The sequence below is a fragment of the Macrotis lagotis genome, chromosome 3, assembly GCF_037893015.1.
Source record: "Macrotis lagotis isolate mMagLag1 chromosome 3, bilby.v1.9.chrom.fasta, whole genome shotgun sequence".
Lineage (NCBI taxonomy): Eukaryota > Metazoa > Chordata > Mammalia > Peramelemorphia > Peramelidae > Macrotis > Macrotis lagotis.
In genome coordinates, this window is record NC_133660.1 from 301,485,985 (window position 1) to 301,507,473 (window position 21,489).

General features: G+C 32.0%; 2 protein-coding genes across 2 annotated transcripts; one reads left to right on the forward strand and one right to left on the reverse strand.

Annotated features, from left to right (window-relative positions):
- The first annotated feature begins 987 nt into the window (after positions 1-987).
- On the forward strand, positions 988-5,105 carry LOC141519647 (olfactory receptor 4P4-like). Its single transcript, XM_074231826.1, has 3 exons — positions 988-1,012; positions 2,137-2,209; positions 4,145-5,105. The coding sequence occupies exons 1-3, from the start codon at positions 988-990 to the stop codon at positions 5,103-5,105; spliced, it is 1,059 nt and encodes a 352-aa protein (XP_074087927.1).
- An 8,193-nt stretch (positions 5,106-13,298) lies between these two features.
- LOC141516999 (olfactory receptor 4P4-like) lies at positions 13,299-14,243 on the reverse strand. The gene has a single exon (XM_074227941.1). The coding sequence runs from the start codon at positions 14,241-14,243 to the stop codon at positions 13,299-13,301; it is 945 nt and encodes a 314-aa protein (XP_074084042.1).
- Positions 14,244-21,489: the final 7,246 nt, after the last annotated feature.

A 21,489-nucleotide genomic window follows, 5' to 3' on the forward strand; every position in this document is an offset into this window, starting at 1 on the left:
GAAGGGAAGGAGTTGGGAATGAGTGTGATAGAAAATGAGTAACTTTTAATACCATATAATTGAAAAAAGAAGTCAAGATATCAAACAAATGGGTTCTATTGCTCAGTGCTCCCTGTTCAAAATCCCTCCAGTAATTTAGAAGTATAGAAAAATAGAAAAAAAATCACTAAATTTACAATAGCTACATGGCAGAATGGAGTATAAAATGACATTAAACTAAAACTTCACTTTGTAATAAAAGAAACATAATTCCTGATTGGACCATCAAGAAAGCCTTCATTGCAAACATGATATTTAAAATAGACCTTGTGAGTAGGAAAAAACTCATAAGAAAAATGAAGGGGAAGGACATTATAGAAATGATGAATAATGAGACACAGGAAATGAATGGATTAATAGGAGTCTAGCAGGCCAGAAATACAGACTGTTTCTGGGAGCCATTATATAAGACTAGGAAGGTGATATTCATCAGGTCCAGCAATATCCATCAAAATACAGTTGGATGACATGATAGTATTTCTCCATAAAAAGATTTCTTAGAAAATGATAGGTAAGATTGCTTTCAAGGGTAAAGTAGGGTTGTATTGGAGGTAAACTGACTTTTCAAAAGTCTTTTCCAGTAATCTATTTACAGTGTAAAAAAAGTCACTATTCTGTTAGACAATGTCAAACAAACAAGACATGATTAAGTTACAGGGATAGAATGAATTGGATGTGAGAAAAAGAAAAGGTGAAAAAATTGGTCTGTTTCAGTTTTGGATACCAGAAATAAATTTTTTGATGATTTATTATATATTTTTCACTTAGGTATTAATCTTGTAGGAAAACTGCATTTTAGACATTATCCACTGTATAAACAATTAAAAATGTTCTATAGCCAATTAAAAGCTCCTACTTAATATTCAGAAAAGAGGAGAGAACCAATCTGAAAAATGACATTTGTGGTTCATGTAGAAGGTAATATTGACAAACGATATAGCATAAAGCATGGAAAAACATGATGAGAGCCTGGGTAAATGTTGACTTATTGATGTCAGGATATGGGAGAAAAGTTGAGTTCATAAATGTCAAATGTATGATTGTGTGAGAAATCAAAGCTGAAAGAGAATATAGCATTGTCATAGAAGTCATTGAGAAAATAACAGAGATGAGTTCAATTGTATCAAGGCTTGCAGAGTTTTAAGAAGAGGAAGACAAAGAAAGGAAAATAAATTTTATGAGAAAAAGTTTTCATGGGAAATATAATCAGAGAGAGGCTTGTCTAGTCTAGCAGGAACCCAAGTCAGGTCATCCAAGTTAATGCTATAAATACTTCTAAAATACTAGGTTGTACTTCCATCTTCATCAACAGTATTGCTGTGGCAAAGTCAGAGATTAAGAACAGTCATGTTGCTTCATATTTTTTAACCAACTCTTCTCTTAATGAACATCACCTAAAGAAATAATACTGAGAATATATACAATAGACTATAGAATTTCCTTAAAACTCATAAACTATAGAACATGGGAGGGGGCGGTGGTTAAGTGGTGCAGTGGATCAAGCCCTGGCCCTGGGGTCAGGAGTACCTGAGTTCAAATCCAGCCTCAGATATTTAATAATTACTTAGCTGTGTGGCCTTGGGTTAAGACACTTAACCGCATTTGCCTTGCAAAAACCTAAAAAAACTATAGAACATGGGAAGGAAAGATTAACTTAATGACAAAAGTAGAACTAATGACATATGTGGTAATGAAAGAACCTTGGTCATGATTAGAAATTTAAAAATAATAAAGAGATCTCCCTAGGCACCAAAATGAAGTTTCAAACTAATAATAGTGTGTTCCTTTGGCATCTTTGAAAGGTCTCTGGGAATTCACACCCTGGACACTCAAAAGCAATAAAATTCAGAGAGTGTTTAGTAAGTTTTTCCTGAAAGAACATTTAATTTAAACGTTTAATGTATATATAACCAGGATAATGGTTTCGAGGGCTGATGTCTTTTTTTTGGATTTCAAACCATAGATAAAAGAAATGTGCATGAAATTATGCTCATTATGTAAAAGGCCACCTCTTTCTAGTTGAAGAATGAACTTCAAGATGAAATGAAACTATACCACATATACTTTTGAGATTTTGTATTGTTTCATATTTGCCAGCATTCTTTGTCCTGACAACAATCAATGATTTCAAGAAGCAGACTTTTGTTCTTATGAGAACATCATCATCCAGGTATGTATCACACATTGATTTGAAACTTATTTAAGATTTCCCCTACATATTAGCATATATACTATATTTTTATATTTATCTGTTCCTTTTCTGTTAAGCTGCCAAAGCCAAATCTTGATTCTCATTTTGATGCTTATTTTTATTCCCAAAATGGAGAAGAGCTAAGGAATCATGCACACACACACACACACACACACACACACACACACACACACACACACAAATAAGCATACAAAATGCTTAGTAATCTATAACCCATCTACAACATGCTTCAATTTCAACTCTTATTCCTTTTATAATTTCTGTAAAACTCACTCATCTCCCCTTATAATAACTTTCTGAAAAAAATTATCAAATATCATTCCTAGGTTGGGTAATAAATGTCTTAAACTGAGACGTGAGTTGCACTTATTACTTCTTCAGAAAGTCAGGAATACAATGGTTTGTAAACCTAGAAATATGAAGGAAATATGACCTCCTTTAATTTCCTTTAGTACTAGTGTATTCTTGTCTACATCACTTGGGGATGAATTACTATTAGGTTGACATTGCTTCTGCAAAGTGATAAAAGTTAAAAATATTTAATTACATTACATTGGCATATAAATATACATATTTACATATAAGGGCCTTAAATCATTTTAGATGAACCTCAGAAAAGATAAGATGTGCAAGGAGGCCATTATTAAACCTCTGGTAAAAAAAGAAAATTGGAATTTAGAGATATTCCATACAGTTCCAAAAGTACTGCTAGGCATTGCACTGTAGTGAGAGGAAGAGATAGATATGTGTTGTGTGTGTGGTGTGTGTGTGTGTGTGTGTGTGTGTGTGTGTGTGTGTGTGAGAGAGAGAGAGAGAGAGAGAGAGAGAGAGAGAGAGAGAGAGAGAGAGAGAGAATATGAGTAACCTAGAGGAATCAGAAAATGGATTAAACACCAAGGCACCACAAGAGGAAAAGACTAAAAATAGTCAAAAGGTTGGAATAAGCATTCCACCCCCTTCCTTCTCTCTTTGTCACAATTCCGGTTTGATCACACATCTGCTCAACATCAGTTACCCAGAAGCTAATCAAAATTATTCATGCCATGGTGCCCTGAATTATTAAAGTACTTCAGTATTTGCTCCTTTGAAATTGATTGATTTTTACTTATACCTTTGTTCTTGAGGTTATTCTAATTTTAAAATGGCTCTATTGATTCCCTAACTTCTTTTAAGAAAAGACAATGTTAATTTGAAATATTCTTAGAAATGCTCTTAGAGTGTTTGTGAATATCATCTTTAGCCTTTCTAAATTCTTGCCTGCTCTATAGCCTTGTGATTAATTGTGTTCCTTCTTGTTCTGTCTTGGAAAGTTTCAACCAGTTTTTGAAGATTCATTCCAAACTTTTTGACTGTTAATTATTAATAAATATTCTTTTGGGAATATGCAACTTTTAATCTTATTTTTAACCTACATTTTCTCTAATGTGATTATCTTTGATTTAATTTTACTTTGTAAAATGCAATAATTTTATTATAAATTTCTTTCTTCTTTCCTTAAACAATAATAAAATTAAATTTAAGTATGTTTTGATCTCCCTTGAACAATGTATTGGAAAACATATTCTTTTGTTCCTGGATTGTTCTTATTTTGAAGGTGTTTCTACTAGTTATGACATTGAATGGTATCTTAAATATTTAAAAGGAATGGACAAAAAGTGATAAAAAAAATCATGAAAAAGAAAGTGAGATATACATTTAATTACAGAAAACATCTATTTTTTGGCTAAATTTAAAGTAAACTATGATCCTTTATCTAAAAGCATCATAGCTAAATGGTGTAATTCCATACTAATCTAGGAATGGTTTTATATTTCCAACAGTATATAAAGGCATATGATATTTTGTATAATTTCAAATGAATTGTGTTGTGTGTGTGTTTTTTTTTCAAAGCAGACTCACCAGCTTCATCAAATGCATCAAAATGCTGAACAATGTCACTGAATTTGTTTTCATGGGAATGTTCATGAACAAGGAAACAGAGATTTTAAGTTTCATATTCTTTTCACTATGTTATTTTTCAATTCTCTTGGGAAATTTTGTCATCTTCATTACTATTTCCTATAGTTATCTGATTCAACAACCCATGTACTATTTTCTCTGTCATTTGTCTGTTATGGATTTGGGTTATACTTCTACCATCCTGCCGAGGCTCATCAGGGACTTACTGGCGAAAAGTAAATCCATCTCATTCAATAGCTGCATGACTCAGCTCTTCAGTATTCATTTACTGGGAGGTGTTGAGTTGTTTATCCTGGTGTCCATGGCCTTTGATCGCTACATAGCCATCTGTAAACCTTTACACTATCTGATCATTGTGAATCGAAGGAGATGCAATTTACTTATTCTTCTTGCCTGGGGAGTGGCCTTTTGGCATTCCATTGCACAATTATTTATGATTATCACTTTACCTTTCTGTGGTCCAAACCAGATTGATCACTTCATGTGTGATGTGAAGCCTCTCCTGAAACTGGTATGCATGGACACAAGTATCCTTGATATCTTAGTTATTGCAAACTCTGGCATGGTAGCCTTGGTTACCTTTGTGGTTTTGTTGTCATCTTATATTGTCATATTATATAATCTTCGAAACTGCTCATCTGAAGGTAGGAGAAAAGCTCTCTCTACTTGTGGTTCCCATGTCATGGTTGTGATTCTTTTCTTTGTCCCCTGTATCTCCACTTATGTCCCTCCCCCAATAGTTGATAATAACGACAAGGAATTTTCTGTGTTTTATACAGCAATTGCACCTATGTTGAATCCTCTCATTTACACACTACGAAATGCAGAGATGAAAAATGCTTTGAAGAAGGTGTGGTCCAGAAAAATATCATTACTATTCAATTTAGATAAATGAATTTCAATTTGTCTTCCTAGCTCCATATATACCCACACTTTAGATCCTGGTGACAAACCAAACACATCATCAAATTTCAAGGACTTAATGTTATAATGAAAAACCTAACCCATTCTAATGGATAGTAAATGGAAGTAATTAATTCCTCAAGAGAAAAATGTACTAATTTCTTACTATATGTTGAACACTATGATCTCTGATGAAGATGAAAAAGAAAACTCCCAGGCTCCTCTTTTATTCAAAAATTTTATATAGTAATATTGGTGATAAAATGAATAGGGGACTGATGATCAGGAAAGGACACTTTTGTCCACAAATTTTCAGATATTTAACCAGGTAATAGAGGGGTAGAGTGATTCTCTTTATACAAGAGAATAATAACATTTTATTTTATGATGGTTTATGGTTAAGGTGGACCTGAATTTAGTATACAATTGATATTGGCCCACTCCTTGATTTTCTAACCAAATGGAAAATCAATGTAATAGAGTGCATATTCCATTTAAGGATTATAGAAATAGGTCATTTTTTTAAATTTCCTGATGAATATCAGTACATGACAATAAAGAACAGGACTCACACAGTGGAGAAAATATCTGGCATCTTCTCTGAAGATATTGTACCATAATGCTTCTATGTCCCATAGCTACATTCTGATTTGACTATTAATTATTAAAAATCTTGTGTTTAATATTATCACATGACCAAAGAAAATTAAACAGAATTGAGCATTCACAATGGTAAATCATTGTAGCTCAAATATTTAGGTTTCACACAAACTACCATGAATTAAGAATATTTTTAATTTTAAGAATATTTTTAATTTTTAAAATATCACAAAATGTATGGCCACACTTTTTGCCTTTTGCCTTTATAGGTCAACTGTTAAACTATCCTTTCTTGATAGCCATGATTATGTCATTCATCATAAAGGCAACAAGAGGTGAAATATTCCCTAAAAAATTGTTGATGAGAAGGATCTTTCAAATCCTATGTGTCTGCTTTGTTATAAAGGGATTTTCTTTAAGACAATGAATGTTTGCCTCATTTAACAGTGCTGTTGTTCATCCATTCCTATAAAAATCACTGCCCTATAGAAGGTGATTAGGCTGAAACATTTAATTATCAAAATTTCTATGAGATAGGTTCAGATCTTTTCAAGCCGTGAGCAAGACAAAAATGCAGAAATTGTGATTTTTTTTAGGGTTTTAGATGAATTTTTTCCCCCAACACATTCAATACCTACTCCAAATACACCAAAATGCAGAATAATGTTTGATCCTAAACAACAATCAGGTGAGGTAGGTGCTATTAGAATCCTCATTTTATAGATGGGAAAAATGAGGTTTACTCAGGCCATATTTGAAATAAAGAATCCAGTTCTTTATCCACTGTGCCATCCAGATATACAAAGTGAGGTTTCAGGGAATATTGATTAACCCAAAGGAATATTAAAACAAAAAACCAAGATATAGTTTAATATTTTTAAGGAATTAAAAGATTATATATATATATATATATATATATATATATATATATATACACACACACATATCTTTTAACTATTATTTTGTCTCCTGAGAGCAAGAAATACTTAACTGATCACTTAATTCTTAACACTTCATTTTACAAAGAAGGTAAATTAAAATTCCTTAAGAAAAATTCTAATCTTAACTGGCTGAATCAATACTGATCCTCATTTGTTGTGGTGGTGGTTGTTGGTTTTGCATATATCACTTTTTATGATTACATCTTTCTTCAGGAAAGCTAGCTGTCACAGTGAATAGAATGCTGAACCTAGAGCCAGGAAGAGCTGAGATCAAATTTTGACTTGGACATTTACTAGTTAATTTTGTTGGGCAAGTCAAATAATTTTTATCTCTGTCAATTTCTTCATTTGCAAAAAGGAAGATAATAATTAACCATCATTGTGAGATTTTGTAAGGCTGAAATTACTTAATATTTAATAAATGCTCTATGATTTATAATATGCTATATTTATGCCAATACAGTGTCAGGATCAACACACAGTACAAATGTTAATGCACAATAAAGTATCACGATCAACATAACTATTAAATAAACAAAACTCTCCATAGAATTTTATGTGCATTATGTGCATTATTTTTACCATAGGAACAAAGCTGTGGGATTCTAAGCATCCATAAAAGAAACTGTGAAACAAACTGGCAAAAATTTGATAAATGGTAAAGACTGAATTCTGGTTTTATACAGATAGGTAGATAGAGAGATGGATAGATAAAACTAGATGATAGCTAGATAGAGAGATAGATAGATGATGGATGGAAGAATGGACATATGAATATATGGTGTTCAGGCAGGAGCAAAAACTTTTCAAAGCTGCCCATTTCACTTTGATATCCATTTTTCATGTAGGTTTTAGTTATGATTCCAAGAAGATGAAGCAGGCTAAATAGTCACAACCCATAAAAGTATGTCAGCAGACAGGTTAAACCAGGTTGAGGATAACCTACAGATCTCAACCTAATCAGTAAGTATAAGAGGGGTCTACACCAAGCAAGTGACAGATTGATAAACAAACAATTAATGTCATAATTGCAATTACAAAAAAGAATAGCAATAAGAATTCATACAGGAATTGAAACAATAACATCCCAACTAGGAACATGTTAGAAAAGTGAAGCCATATGGAAACTCATGAAATCCAGTCATTAGATCTATGTTTAATTTATTAGAAAAAAAAGAACATGTCATGTTTTTGTACAATTAAAGATATTTAAAAGCAACATCTTAGAAAAAAGTTCATATCAAAACCATATTAATTAAATTTAGATCACTTTTAGAATAAGTTAAATAATTTGGGAAAAATTAGAATAATTGATGCATTAAATGATAAATTCCTTGACTCGAATCTATCCATAGGATCAGAAAAGAAAAATGAAACATAGAGACAGTTGACAAATTCAATAGTACTCATTGAATAGGCATGAGAGAAAAGATACACTATGAACACAAACACACACACACACACACACACACACACACACACACACACTCACACAGACATACAAACAGCAGGAAAATCCAAAAATGTCTGCTGATCTTTTAAGTTAGCAGTTTCCATATGTTTCATCGTGGTACTATTGAACAAAGAAAATTAAAATAACTCTAAAGTATCATCTCACATTCTATATGACATGAAATGACATGATATGACATGACTTAACATGATAGAAAAGAAAAAAATGATAAAAGTTGGTGGGGATACAGGAAAACTGCAACACCAATAGACTATTGGTGGAGTTGTGAACTGATCCAATCGTCTTGGAGAGCAATTTGGAGCTGTTGCCAAAGGGCTATAGAATTGTTCATACCCATTGGTCCTCCAAGAATGAATCAAAAAGAGAGCGCATGAGAAAAGGGAAATTACTCCCAGTTATAAAAATATTCATAGTAGTAGGGATGTTTTGGTTTGTTTGTTTATTTTGTAAGCACAAAGAATTGGAAATTGACAGGATGACCATCAGTTGGGAGAGGGATAAACAAACTGGTAGATGAGTGAGATGGAATATTATTGCTTCATAAGAACTCATGAGCAGGTAGATTTCCAAAAAACCTGGATTTATATAAACTACTGAAGTGAGCACAAAAATGAGAATATTGTACACACTAATAGAAACATTGTGTGATAATCAAATATGATAGACCAGAGTCTTCTAAGAAAAAAGAGAAATCCAAGAAAATTTAAAAAGTCATGTGACAGAAAATGCTATCCACATGTAGAGAAAGATCTATGGAGTATTTATGCTGACAAAGTATATTAACATGTTAAAAATTACATTTCTTCTTTTTCATATTCTTCCCTTTTGTTCTGATACATCTTTCCAAACATAATTAATATAGAAATATGTTTAACATGAGTGTAATCAAATTACTGGCCACAGGGAGGGGGGAAGGAAGGGTGAGAGGGAGAAAAATCTGGAAATTGAAATCTTAGAAACATGAATATTGCAAACTATCTTTACATGTTATTAAAAAAACAAATTATAAAAATTCTAAAAAGTTTCACAATAGTACCATGAAAACTAATTAGGAAGATGGAAATATTTGAGGGAGAAGGCAAAAGTGTGCTCTGAATTCAGGATTATTAGTTTTTAAGAAAAGAAATTCAAAAACCACTCACCAAAGAAGAAGAATGAAACTTAGATGAAAGATTAGGATCAACATGAAAAGATTTATGAGACACCAGTGCAGACTTGGTGCAAATGATGAGGCAGAGTAATTTCTATGATAGTGTGGATATAGACTCAAAAGATTGAGGACAAGTAGTAGACCTGAGAGATATAACTAGAAAGGGAATGAGAAGAAAATATAGTAAGAAAGGAAATACAAATCAGAAACACAGGAAGAGCCAAACACATAAGAGATGTCAGAAACTGAATATGAATTATGGAGGTCAATGGGGTTCTGATGGAACCAGTTTGATGATGATTTCCTAGTAAAAAATGATTCTAGATGAATCTAGGAAAAATCTAGATTTAGACAAATTTAAATCATTTTTAAAATGATTAAATCTTTGCTAGATAAGCATTATTTTGATTAAATAATAAACTATTTTAATGGTATTTTCATTCTTGTTTTGGATGAAAGTTTATTTGGGAGTCAGTGATTGCTATTTGTAGATTTATGTGGAGTGCTAATTCTACTTTCCAACTGTTATATCTTAAGCTACCTTATTTATTCTCTTCACAAATTCTGTTTTCTGGTATTTCCCTTTTGGTCAATTATCAACATTTTATTAAGTGAACATTCAATTAGCTTCTAATTACCACCCAAAATTAGTCAATATAATTTATTAAATTGAAGCAACATTTTTTTTTATCATGCATTTAACTTATCTCTTTTTAGAGCAATTGCTTCTAATGCGATTATAGGGGGAAAACAAAAAAAAGTACAAAATAAAAGCAAACATTTAAGTCATAAATAAAATGTGCAACTTTTTTAGTCGATAAACCATTGCATAACTGGTTCTTTAAAAAGAAAGCAAAATGGATCAAAATTGAAAATATGAGCAATGAAAAGGAATTCAATTATAAAATATTATTTAAAAATAACTCCCTCGTGTTAATGGGTAGTCCAGTAGAATTGGTAACAAGTTCTAAAAGGTTTTTGATATAAATATTCTTTATTTTTTATTTTAGATTCCATTTAGATGGTAGAATGTTACAAAGCCAAATAATACATTCACAAATTGTATCTGTAAATATCATATGTATAATGTATTCTCTAAATGTAGTTATTGTAATAAAGAATACAGGGGATAGCAAAAGAGACAAAAGACAGTGTCTTCTATCAATGACCTTACAATCTAATGATCTGGCATTTCAGGAAGTAACTCAGCATTATTGTTCTTTTGAAATAACATAGTTTTAAAAATAATTATGAGAAAGCTTGCAATAAGAATATTTCCAAGAAAGCTGTGCTATTCATAAGAAATTATTTCCATATTCTACTAGAGGAAAGGACTCCTGATCTATTGCTATTTTTGTCTCCATAAGAAATAAAAATCATTTAAATCATAAAAATATTGGATAAATTGTACAAAATGACTAATTTTGTCATATAATTCCGGAATAGCTTACATTATTAACACAAAAATTTGCTGCTACTGAAGTTGATGATATTTATGATTGGATCACTAAATTTTTTACAGATTTTACAAGAAATGGAAAGTGTGTCTCTCAGTGCATCCATGTGAATGTATGCACGTGCATCCATTCTATTATATAGAATTGTCTTTCAAGATGACAATTTAAAGTTGTTTAATCTAAGAAGAAAATTTTCAGAAAGAAAAAGAAAAGTGATATGGAACTTAATGATTTTATCCACTTTGTGTTAGTAATTTTTTTAACCACATGAATCAAATAAATCCTTAAATTCAATGACAGGAACTGAGTCTTAAGAATGCAATTGGGGCAGCTAGGTGGCGTAGTGGATAAAGCACCGGCCCTGGAGTCAGGAGTACCTGGGCTCAAATCGGGTCTCAAATACTTAATAACTCCCTAGCTGTGTGGCCTTGGGCAAGCCACTTAACCCCGTTTGCCTTGCAAAAAACCTAAAAAAAAAATGCAATTGAAAAAATAAGTAATTTTGCTAAGCAGTTAATATTGAAGAAAAAAGTACCCTATAAATAGTTACAAAATTTCATATTTTGAAGGAAGTTCTCTGTCAACTTCTTTAGAAGACATTCGTGAACAACAAGAAAATTTCCAGATTTCTGGTAATTTGTAAGTTTTTTTTTCATGACACTAAAATTGATTCATAAATTGACATCTTTCATGTAAATTATTTAAATCAAAAAAACATTATTCATCTTTGAACCAAAATGAACAAACAAATAGAATACTATAATTAAAGTTTAATTTGAAGAACTTTGGAAATCATTCTGTTCCTAAAGAGAAACTAATCTACAACTTCTAAATATATGTCATTAATTTGTATGTTTCTCAATTGAGGACTTTAATATTTATGTCAAAAAATTTTAAAAATGTGTTTAGATGTATGATATGATATTCCTATTTCCTGGTCAAAGATGTTACCATTGTTTTGTAAACTATTCCTAGATAGTCAGCAAAAGCTCTATGTGATTATAAAAATAAACTTTGACTTTATTTTGACTGTATTTAATGTTTTAGCAAATATATTAAAAAACACATAACTGTGTCAGCTCTTTCAATGTTTTGATAATTATCTCAATATTATTTAGTATCCTGTATTTTCTTTGATGACTTATAAAACATTATTTTGATTCTTCCATAATCTTTTGTAGACTATTAGTAAAAGTTCATGTGAGAATTTAAACAATTGAAAGCTCCTACATAGGATCCTAGATCCAAAAGAGGAATGTGTCTGAAATTTTCTAGTCTAGTCCATGTGCAGAAGATGAAGCCAGGAGAAGTTACAACCATAGTAATGCTGAGAATCAGAGCCTGGATTCTACCAGGTTATGTGACTGCAAGGTAAATGCTCTTTCTACATAACGAAAAGATTATCTAGACATTGGTGAACATGGCTGAGAAATCTGAAACATATAATTGGTTCTCTTTCAATGTCTTTCGAAAGAAATTTCCCTCAAATCTTCTGTGTTTGAGCCATTTATTCAGAAAATTTAGCTGTTCTTAGTTGTTCAGTCATTTTAAAGTTATGTTTGACATATTTGATCTGACTTGGGGTTTTCTTGGCAAAGATGCTGTTGCGGTTTGCCATTTTTCTCCAGCTCCTTTTACATATAAGAAAACTGAGACAAACAGGTAAAGTAAGTTACTCAAGATCACAAAGCTAGCATGTATCTGAGTAAGGTCTGGCTGACTGCATGCCAACCACTCTGCTGCATCTGTTCTAATGAAGTAAACAGATAAATTCAGAAATACTTTCAGCTAAATCACTCCTCCCCTAACAGTTTCCCATTAATTTCCCAAGAATCTCAAGGCATTTTTGGATAGCTGCTATTTGAGAATCAAGTGACAGTTTCAGCCTAAGAATATTCATTGTGCACAGGGGAGGCTAAAAAGGCACAAAGGGAGAGATCATGAGATTATTCCATGATTGATTTGTATAGACTGGCTACTACTAAAAAAAAAGATGGAAGTGAAGAGTTCATGTTAAATTTTGGAACTTATTAATCCATGAAGTCTCCTACATAGACCAATTGGGTGGGGGGAGAACCTTGATTTGAGTACATACACTCAGAAGGTCAATTGGAAGGAAAAAAGGGAATCATTTCAGAGGATTACACAAATATTTCCATGCATGAAATATATGTCTATAATAAATACATATATTATATGTGCATATATTAGGTACATGTCTTCTTAATTTCATGTTAAATTTATGGAATTAAAATAGTATATCTGAAAGAAGGTGACAGATTAAAAGCTATATTATAAACAAAAAAATTGAGATCTTATAAATGTTTTAAAATATATAACTTGAGAGAGAAAAATATGGACCACACATAAGCTTGACATTCACAATTAATTTAAGTCATCATATAATGAACTTGTGCTTTTCATCATCACAGTCATTTCCAGGACCTTGTCTGAATTGTAATATTGATTTTTGCACAAGACTTTTCATAGAAGATTTTAATCCTAAAATTACATTTGAAATTTCAACCCAATTTTTCTTTGAGATAATATTCAGGGAATTAAATTAATGTAATTTATTTAGATTTCCTTTTCCCCAAAGCCTTTGACACCACACTTTTCTCATGGCATTTTTCATCTCAGTATTTCTTAAAGTATAAATTAAAGGGTTGAACATTGGAGCAATGATGGTATAAAATAGAGCAAACACTTTATCCTCTGGGTAGGTGGTGGGAGGTCGAAGGTAGGAAAAAATGGCAGGTACAAAAAACAAGACCACAACTGTGAAGTGAGACCCACAGGTGGAGAGAGCTTTCCTCCGTCCTTCAGCTGAATGTGTACGTAGGGTCCATAATATAATGGCATAAGAAGCAAATAAGATAATAAAAATTATCGTGGAAATTATCCCTGAACTGATGACCACAAAAATACCAGTGAGGTAAGTATCTGTGCAGGCAATTTTCAATAAGGGGAAGATGTCACAAAAATAGTGATCAATCTCATTGGGACCACAGAAAGGTAAGTTGAGAGTCATGGCTAACTGAGGAAAGGAGTGAGCAGCCCCACCAACCCAAGCAGTCAAAACAAGGAGATTGCACTTCTTTCTGCTCATGATAACCATGTAGTGGAGAGGTTTACAGATGGCAACATAGCGATCAAAAGCCATTGTGGTAAGAATAAATACCTCAATAATACCAAAAAAATGTAGAGTAAAGACTTGTATCATACAATAATCATAGGAGATGGTTTTTCTCTCACTTAATAGATTCCCAATTAATTTTGGTGTAACAGTGGAAGTATAGTAGATATCCATAGAAGACAAGTGACTGAGAAAATAGTACATTGGTTGGTGGAAAAGGTGGCTACAATGGATAGAGATGAGAATTACAAAGTTTCCGATGAGGAGACTGATATAACAGAATAAAAAGAAGATAAAACAAAACATCTGTATGTTTGGGTCATAGGAAAGTCCAAACAAAATGAATTCTGTGACATTACTCATAGCCCCCATTTGATTTTGGGTGGTTTATATTCAGGATTAAGTTCTATAATCTGAAATTAGAAGAAAGAATATTTTAGTACAGACATATTTATATAAAATGTCTATCATGTATTAGGGTTATAGCTATTATCATTATTTTATTAAAAATAATATATCAGAAATGTATAGAGCTGAGGTACTAGATTAATAATGCACTTTGAGTTCATATGAGGCAGAATAAACATAATAGTAAATATTCACCGCAGGGAAGAGAACTTCGACATGTCAAGGAAACTGTCTTCATAAATTTGACAAGCTATCATGTGGAAAAGAATTTACATACATAAAATATAATAATATCTACAGAAACGTATACATATGTGTAAATATATAATTATTTATATGTAGGCATACATGAAGATACACATTCATGTTTATATGGAAGAATGTGTTCCATATAGCTATAATACACTTTTATTTATTGAAAGAGAACAAGAGTTTTAGATCAATTTCCATCTAAAAGCTAAAATAGGTTCCCAGTGACATAATAAAGAGCTTATAAAAAGCTTTCAGAAGAATGGTGTATATCCATAAATTATATATACTTTTGAAGAGATTATTGTTTAGTCATGTCTTTCATGAAGAGATATCAAATCTAACTCAGTTTGGGGAAATTAAACCATAAAAGACATTTACTAAATATTTAAACGTAATTTTTAAAAGAATTTTATTCTCTGCAATATTAATTCATTCTTTTTATTAGCTGATGCTGTTAATCCCTTCAAGTTAAGTTATGTTTTTACTTCAAAGGTGTTTATATTCCCCAATTATTCTAACTCCTAGCAGGAATCAAACTGAGCTAATTATTGCATCTGTTAATTAATAAGGACATTATGGATGCTTGATCAAACAGAAGAAATTAAATCAAAATAACACATTCTTGTTATTTCAGGCATGCTCCAAAAATATTTTTTTTTGTTTACACATCCTTCTACCTTACAAAATTCTCTTCATGATTGAAATGTAAAAATTAAAATAGATTTGGAAAATGAAGCCAGATTCTAGAATTGTATTTGATACTGAGTGGATTTATATGTCATCCTATAAAGTGTAGGAGCCTACTCTACTGTCAAAGTTCAAGTTTCTTTCTAGGTTTCTGTGGTACACATATGTGAGCCACCTTTGAGAGGAGGGGGGGAGTATACACAAAGAGTTAGAATCTCAGAGACTATATATTGTTGTTGCTGTTCAGTTGTTTCAGTTCTGTCTAACTCTTCATGATCCTGTTTGAGATTTTCCTGGCCAACGTATTGGAATGACTTACTATTTCTTTCTCCAGCTTATTTTTTTTTACTAATGAGGAAACTGAGGCAAATTTGTCCAGGTTCACAATGCTAGTAAATTTCTGAAGTGATATTTGATCTTTTTGGTCTTTCTGAGAGCAGGTTCCATGCTGTATCTACTGAACCAAATCCAAACCAAATATACCCTACAACAGTGGTTTCAAACTCAAATTTAAATCCACTTATAATTATTAATATGGTTTGTGTAATGTAGTTTAGTTTAAAATATGATATTGAATATGCTTCATTATATTCTTATTTATTTTGTTAAATATTCCCCAATTACATTTTAATCTAGTTTGGATCACATTCAGGTGAATTGTTGGATGTATATCAACCATGGGCCATATATTTGACACTTCTGCCCGACAACAACCCTAATAATTTATCTTCCAGCTTTTGTCTGAATACCACTAAAGCAGAAGAAGTTACTTCTTCCACGAACTGCCTGTTGCACTCTTAGATCTTTCGATTTTTTCAAGGTTGATTATTATTTTCCGCATAAGGTTGAATTCTTCCTTTATTTAGCATGTTATCAAATACTTGATTGGAATACTAATGTTTCACTTAAAAATCCTCATCTGGATGTTATCACTATTCTTCCTAAAGCTAGAAGTGAAAGCATACAAGACAAAATCAAATGAGAATATTATGTCTAAGAAAGAAATTAGAACTTCAAAAATTGGGGTTGGAGAGAGCATTATAGGAAGACTGAAATTATCTAGATTAGCAGAGAACAGAGTTCAAAAGTGTATTCCATTCTCACAAAGTATATGATTTACACTAATAATTATCCACTCACTCCTATTTACTTCATCTGTAAAACAGATTTTATTTTTGAAAAATTGTCCATGTCAGTGGTATAATTAACTTAGGAAATGTCTACTGAAGAAAATTTGTCAATCCTTATTGTAGAAGAGCAGGTTGACAGGGATCTAAGTGGTCATTTAGACCAAAACTTTTTAAATATCAAAGGGATTGCCAAAACTCACACATCACTAAGTGGAAGAACCTTCATTAGAAGCCAAGTCCTATGATTACCAGTTTAGGCTTCTTTCAACTCTGTCTTTTCTTTGATCAATGATCTTAAAAAGTAATATGATGAATCTTTTACAAAATTATTTCTTTATTTTCCCTGCTACATATAAAAAATATTCAATATTCATTTTTAGAAATTTTACTTCCAAATTCTCCTTTCCATGGAGGGATCAGTTCTTGGGAATACTTCCTATAAAATAGACACATGCATGCACAATTAGGAAAATCACTTTCCTCACCCTACCATAATATTAAATCATAATATTCAAAGAAGATAAGAGAAAATCAAAAGTAACTAAAAAGAAAGTAATATATCTTGTGATTTGGAGAAGCCTTACAATTAGCATCAGGTATATAAATCTAGATAAAGAACAAACAAAAATTAAAAGCAAGGTGAAAAAAAAGATCATTCCAAATTCTACTTCTGAGACTACAGCCGTGGGATTCTAGACAAATAAATTAAACTCTTCAAAGTTTTGCCAAGATTCAGATGATGAAAACAATTAAGTCAAATAAATAAGAAAATTCTCTTAAATAAAAGCAATTGTCATTGTGGAATGAATTCTGTGGTTGGAAATAAGAACTAGCTGTGTGACTGTGAAAAAATGTATAATTTGTATCATCATCTATGTCCTCATTCATAAGTTAGATATGCTGATGATTATGATGATTATGATACCAATAGTAATAATAAATATATAAAAATGTTTGGCTCTGTTCATCCCTTTTATATTTCAGTTAATTTCAGCAGAGGTGGCCTAAATGGTAAAACTAGATTATTTTTTATTTAAAATAGACTTTTCATTGTTCACAACACAATTTCTGACCAGTGAATAACATTAATTGGCATTCTATCTTTATCCTATGGACTCAAATTCTAACTGTGCACACTGTGGGAAAATTAGTAATTAAGAAATTCAAAATAGTACCTTTTAAAAAAAATTATCTCCCTCATAGCTTGAGAGGAATAAAATTATTAAAAATGTGTGATGAAATTTCAGGAAATAGATTAAAATGTTAGAAATCATAATAAAAGAGACAAATATAATATGCATATCAATAGATGACATAACATCTTCAAAAGATGCATTTTTCTAACTGCTCTCCTTTTAGGCCTACCTTATATCTTTAAATATAATCTGTACAACATTTGTGAGGCTCAGTAGTAATGCCAATTTTGTATTCTTTTATCTTCATTCAGTTGGCTAGATTATTGACAATGTTTATACATACACATGGAATAATAATTAAAATAATTGGGCAAATTTTATAATTTATGTGTCATAAATGATCCCCCTCCCCAATCTTAACAAGATCATGAATTATAGGAGAGATCTTCCTGCTTTTACTGCAATACTTTTCTTCTTTATATGACATTTGTAACTGTTCTGAAATTCACAGTAATGTTCTTTCCTCTCTGTCACATTGTCTCTCTATTTTCCTTTTCTCTACTTTTCCCTATGATTTTTTGCTTGCTCTCTACATCTGCACTCTCAATACCCACCCTCCTCTCCTACCATACTCTTCTCTCTTTAGGTCTTCATTATACTCTGATGCAACATAAACAACTTAGTTTAGATTCCCTAAAAATCTACATATGGCACAACTGTGATTTATAGAAAAAGTTAGAATACAATAGATAATTAGAAGGTAATGTGTGAGTGATACATATATTAATGAATAACAAACATACATACATACATACATACATACATATCCAGAGATTTATAAAACCTGACTTTCAAATGTTAGAATTGTAAGAAACTTAATGACTGCCTACTTTTTCCTGTAGATAAAAGCAACCAATCCCCCCCCCCCCCCACCAAATTTTCAGTATTTGTGTCCTAGGGTCTTCTGAATTTTGTTGGGAAATCTTCAGAAAATAATAACTCAACAACACACTGGTGAGCCCTTGACACAGTCAGGCCTGTCTTGACTTTTATTAGGTTTATATTTAGCTGTATTCCACTTCTTTAAACACTTTTGCTCCTATTTGTGACTTTTGTACTAAAGAAAATGTGTCAAAGACTTTCTTCAACAAAGTCATTCAAGTACTTGATATCAGAAATCACATTTCTCTCTCTCTCTCTCTCTGTCTCTCTCTCTCTCTCTCTGTCACACACACACACACACACACACACACACACACACACACACACACAGAGAAACATTTTGTCTCTTCAAGAAAATGAAGAAAAGCAACGTGTTAGGAAACTTACTGCTGTTGAATGATGAATCCAAGAATTTTCAGGTTGATGCTTCAATGTGTACCTTTTATGCAGCCCTCTGTTATAAATCAAGCTGAGTTGAACTCATCATTATAACCTTTTTCAGTCCAAACATTACAAATGACCACTGACCAAATCGTATTTCCTGATTAGCAGCTATTACGTGCAATAAAAAGTTGTTAATGTATAACTAGCCTCGAATCTAGTTGTTATGGCTTTGTCTAATATATGTAGCTTAAGAGAACTGCATTTCCTTATAGAACCAATTGTTCATAAGCTTTAGTAATAGCCAAACATAATTTCACTTACCTTTAAACATACCTTTCAAATGCTTACATAGTTAAGAACTCTTAATTTAAGCCTCAGTTCATACAGTTTCTGAATAATTGAGAACAAATGATTATTTCTCTAGCACTGAGAAGATGAGATTGAAACACAACTTTCAATAATGTCATTGGAACTCAGGAATAAAGCGGGAATCTTTCTGCATTGCAAAGTAAAATATATATATATATATATGTATATATATATATATGTATATCACATTCAATTATCTAAAGCATCAATTTGAAAACAGGGGAAAGAACATCTGAGCACATTCTAATGTTTAAACAGAATTCTTTATAAGTCTTTGAGAGTCTGAGGAAATGATGATCCCAGAGGGAATTTGAATTTTTTTGTCTTTTTTTTTCAATTAAATAGTACTAGTTTAATTTCACTCCCTCCAGGGCATGTGGTTACTTATTTCTTGGTATCATGTGGCAGAGTGGAAAGTGCATTTTATTTAGAAACAGTCACAAGAAATGTACAATTATAAGGACTATCTTCTCTACTTTTCTACCAGATCTTTCTGGGTTGACATCTGGCGTTCTCTAACAGCAAATATAACTGCAAATGCACAATACCGGCTTTGGCTGCAATTAGTAAGAATGAGAGCAGGAAGAGAGACAGAGATGGAGTGGGACAGAGAGACAGAGAGAGAGACAGAAAGACAGAAGGAGAGACAGAGACAGAGAGAAAGATACAGAGATAAAGGGAGAGAGACAGAGAGAGAGACAGACAGACAGACAGACAAAGAGACATATTGAGACAGGCAGGACAAAGAAAGAGACAAAGAGTGGCAGAGACAAAGACACAGAAGCAGAAAGTTAGAGGGACAGATACAGACACAGAGAGAGACAGATATAGAGAGACAGACAGAGATAAAAGACAAGCAGAGCCAGAGTGAATGCCAAATAGAGATAGTCAGAGAGAGAGAGGATGAGAGACACAAAGATACAGAGAGAGAAAAAGATGAGAATCATTTTGAGAGATGGAGAGACAGGAATATTAATGGTGAGGCAGTCCAATTGTTTCAGAAGTTTTCCTTTTTTTTCTTATTCTTATTAACTTAAATATTCAAAGTATCTGACTAACATGGAAATATATTTAACATAGTTATACATGTATAATCTATATCAGATTATACAGTGTCTAGGGAAGGGAGAAAGGAGAAAGAGGGAGGAAGAAAATTGTGAAATTCAATCTCACCAAAAATGTAAGTGAAAACTAACTTTATGTTTAATTGGAAAAAATAGAAAGGAAAAGAAAAAAAAGAGCATAAGATGATTGGAAAGCACCATACTAGATATTATAGGGAGTCATTAACATTTACTGAGTTTTTATATGACCCTGCTAGACTTTAGGAAATTAACTTTGATAGCTATTTGAAAAATTGATTGATAGAAGTTGAGCAAATTGTGGTTCACAGACCAAATCTAATAAGTTGGATTTCTCTCAGGTCATAGTTTTCTGATCTTTGAATTAGAGGGCAAATAAAATAGTCAGGGTTAGCTAGTTACTGTAGTTAGAGTCAGGAAGGCGTGTTAAAACCAACCTCAGGTACTTGCTAGCTCTGTGACCTTGAAAATTCACTTAACCATATTTGCTTCAGTTGGTTCTTCTGTGAAATGGACTGGAGAGAGCCTTCTGGCATAGAACCAAGAGAGTGGTGCAGAGCTAGCATGTTCCAGGAAATTTTCCCTACACATCATTAAATCAAGCCTCTACAGAGACATTAAAGCTCCTGTCTAAGGCTGATTTTCTTTCATTCTAGATTTCTGATTAAAAATTGGTTTCTCAGCCTATTACTAATAGTTATAAATTTCAATGTTGTCTTTGTGTGAAAAGAAAATCAGGTATGTCAAGGCCAGTCTCTGACATCTAATGTTAACTTCTTATTTGTCAGTACTACCTAATCAGTTTTGAAATAGCACTAATAAATTCCTTCACCTGGGTCGACAAACCACAAGCTAAGATTTATCTTCCATGAGGACTGAGCAATCCTATGAATATTTATAAGCACTCCCTTTCTAGTCTAAGTGCAATTATTATCAATAGGTATTCGAAGCAAATATTAGCAGTAATGAGACGATCATAATGGAGAACTATGTCATCTATATGAAATTCCATTGTTTACCTGACTCAGTTTTGATTGCTTGTCTTTTCTGTATAAAACATGCCCATGGCGACAGGAGAAGAGCCTCTCTTAGGTGCTCTCTCTATATATAATATTTCAAAATCCATAAAATAAAGACTCAAACTAAATTTTGGAAAAACAGAACCCAGAGAGGGATCCAGTGAGGCAGTTCTCCAGTCCAAGGTAACCTGGAAAATAGTGGAAAGGCT

Bases quoted from the DNA above. Each gene is read 5' to 3' on its own strand.
- LOC141519647 (XM_074231826.1), top strand. From the start codon at position 988: ATGGAAAAACATGATGAGAGCCTGG. The intron at 1,013-2,136 runs GTAAATGTTGAC...CATATTTGCCAG, and splicing joins AAAACATGATGAGAGCCTGG to CATTCTTTGTCCTGACAACA. The intron at 2,210-4,144 runs GTATGTATCACA...TTTTCAAAGCAG, and splicing joins ATGAGAACATCATCATCCAG to ACTCACCAGCTTCATCAAAT.
- LOC141516999 (XM_074227941.1), bottom strand. From the start codon at position 14,243: ATGGGGGCTATGAGTAATGTCACAGAATTCATTTTGTTTGGACTTTCC.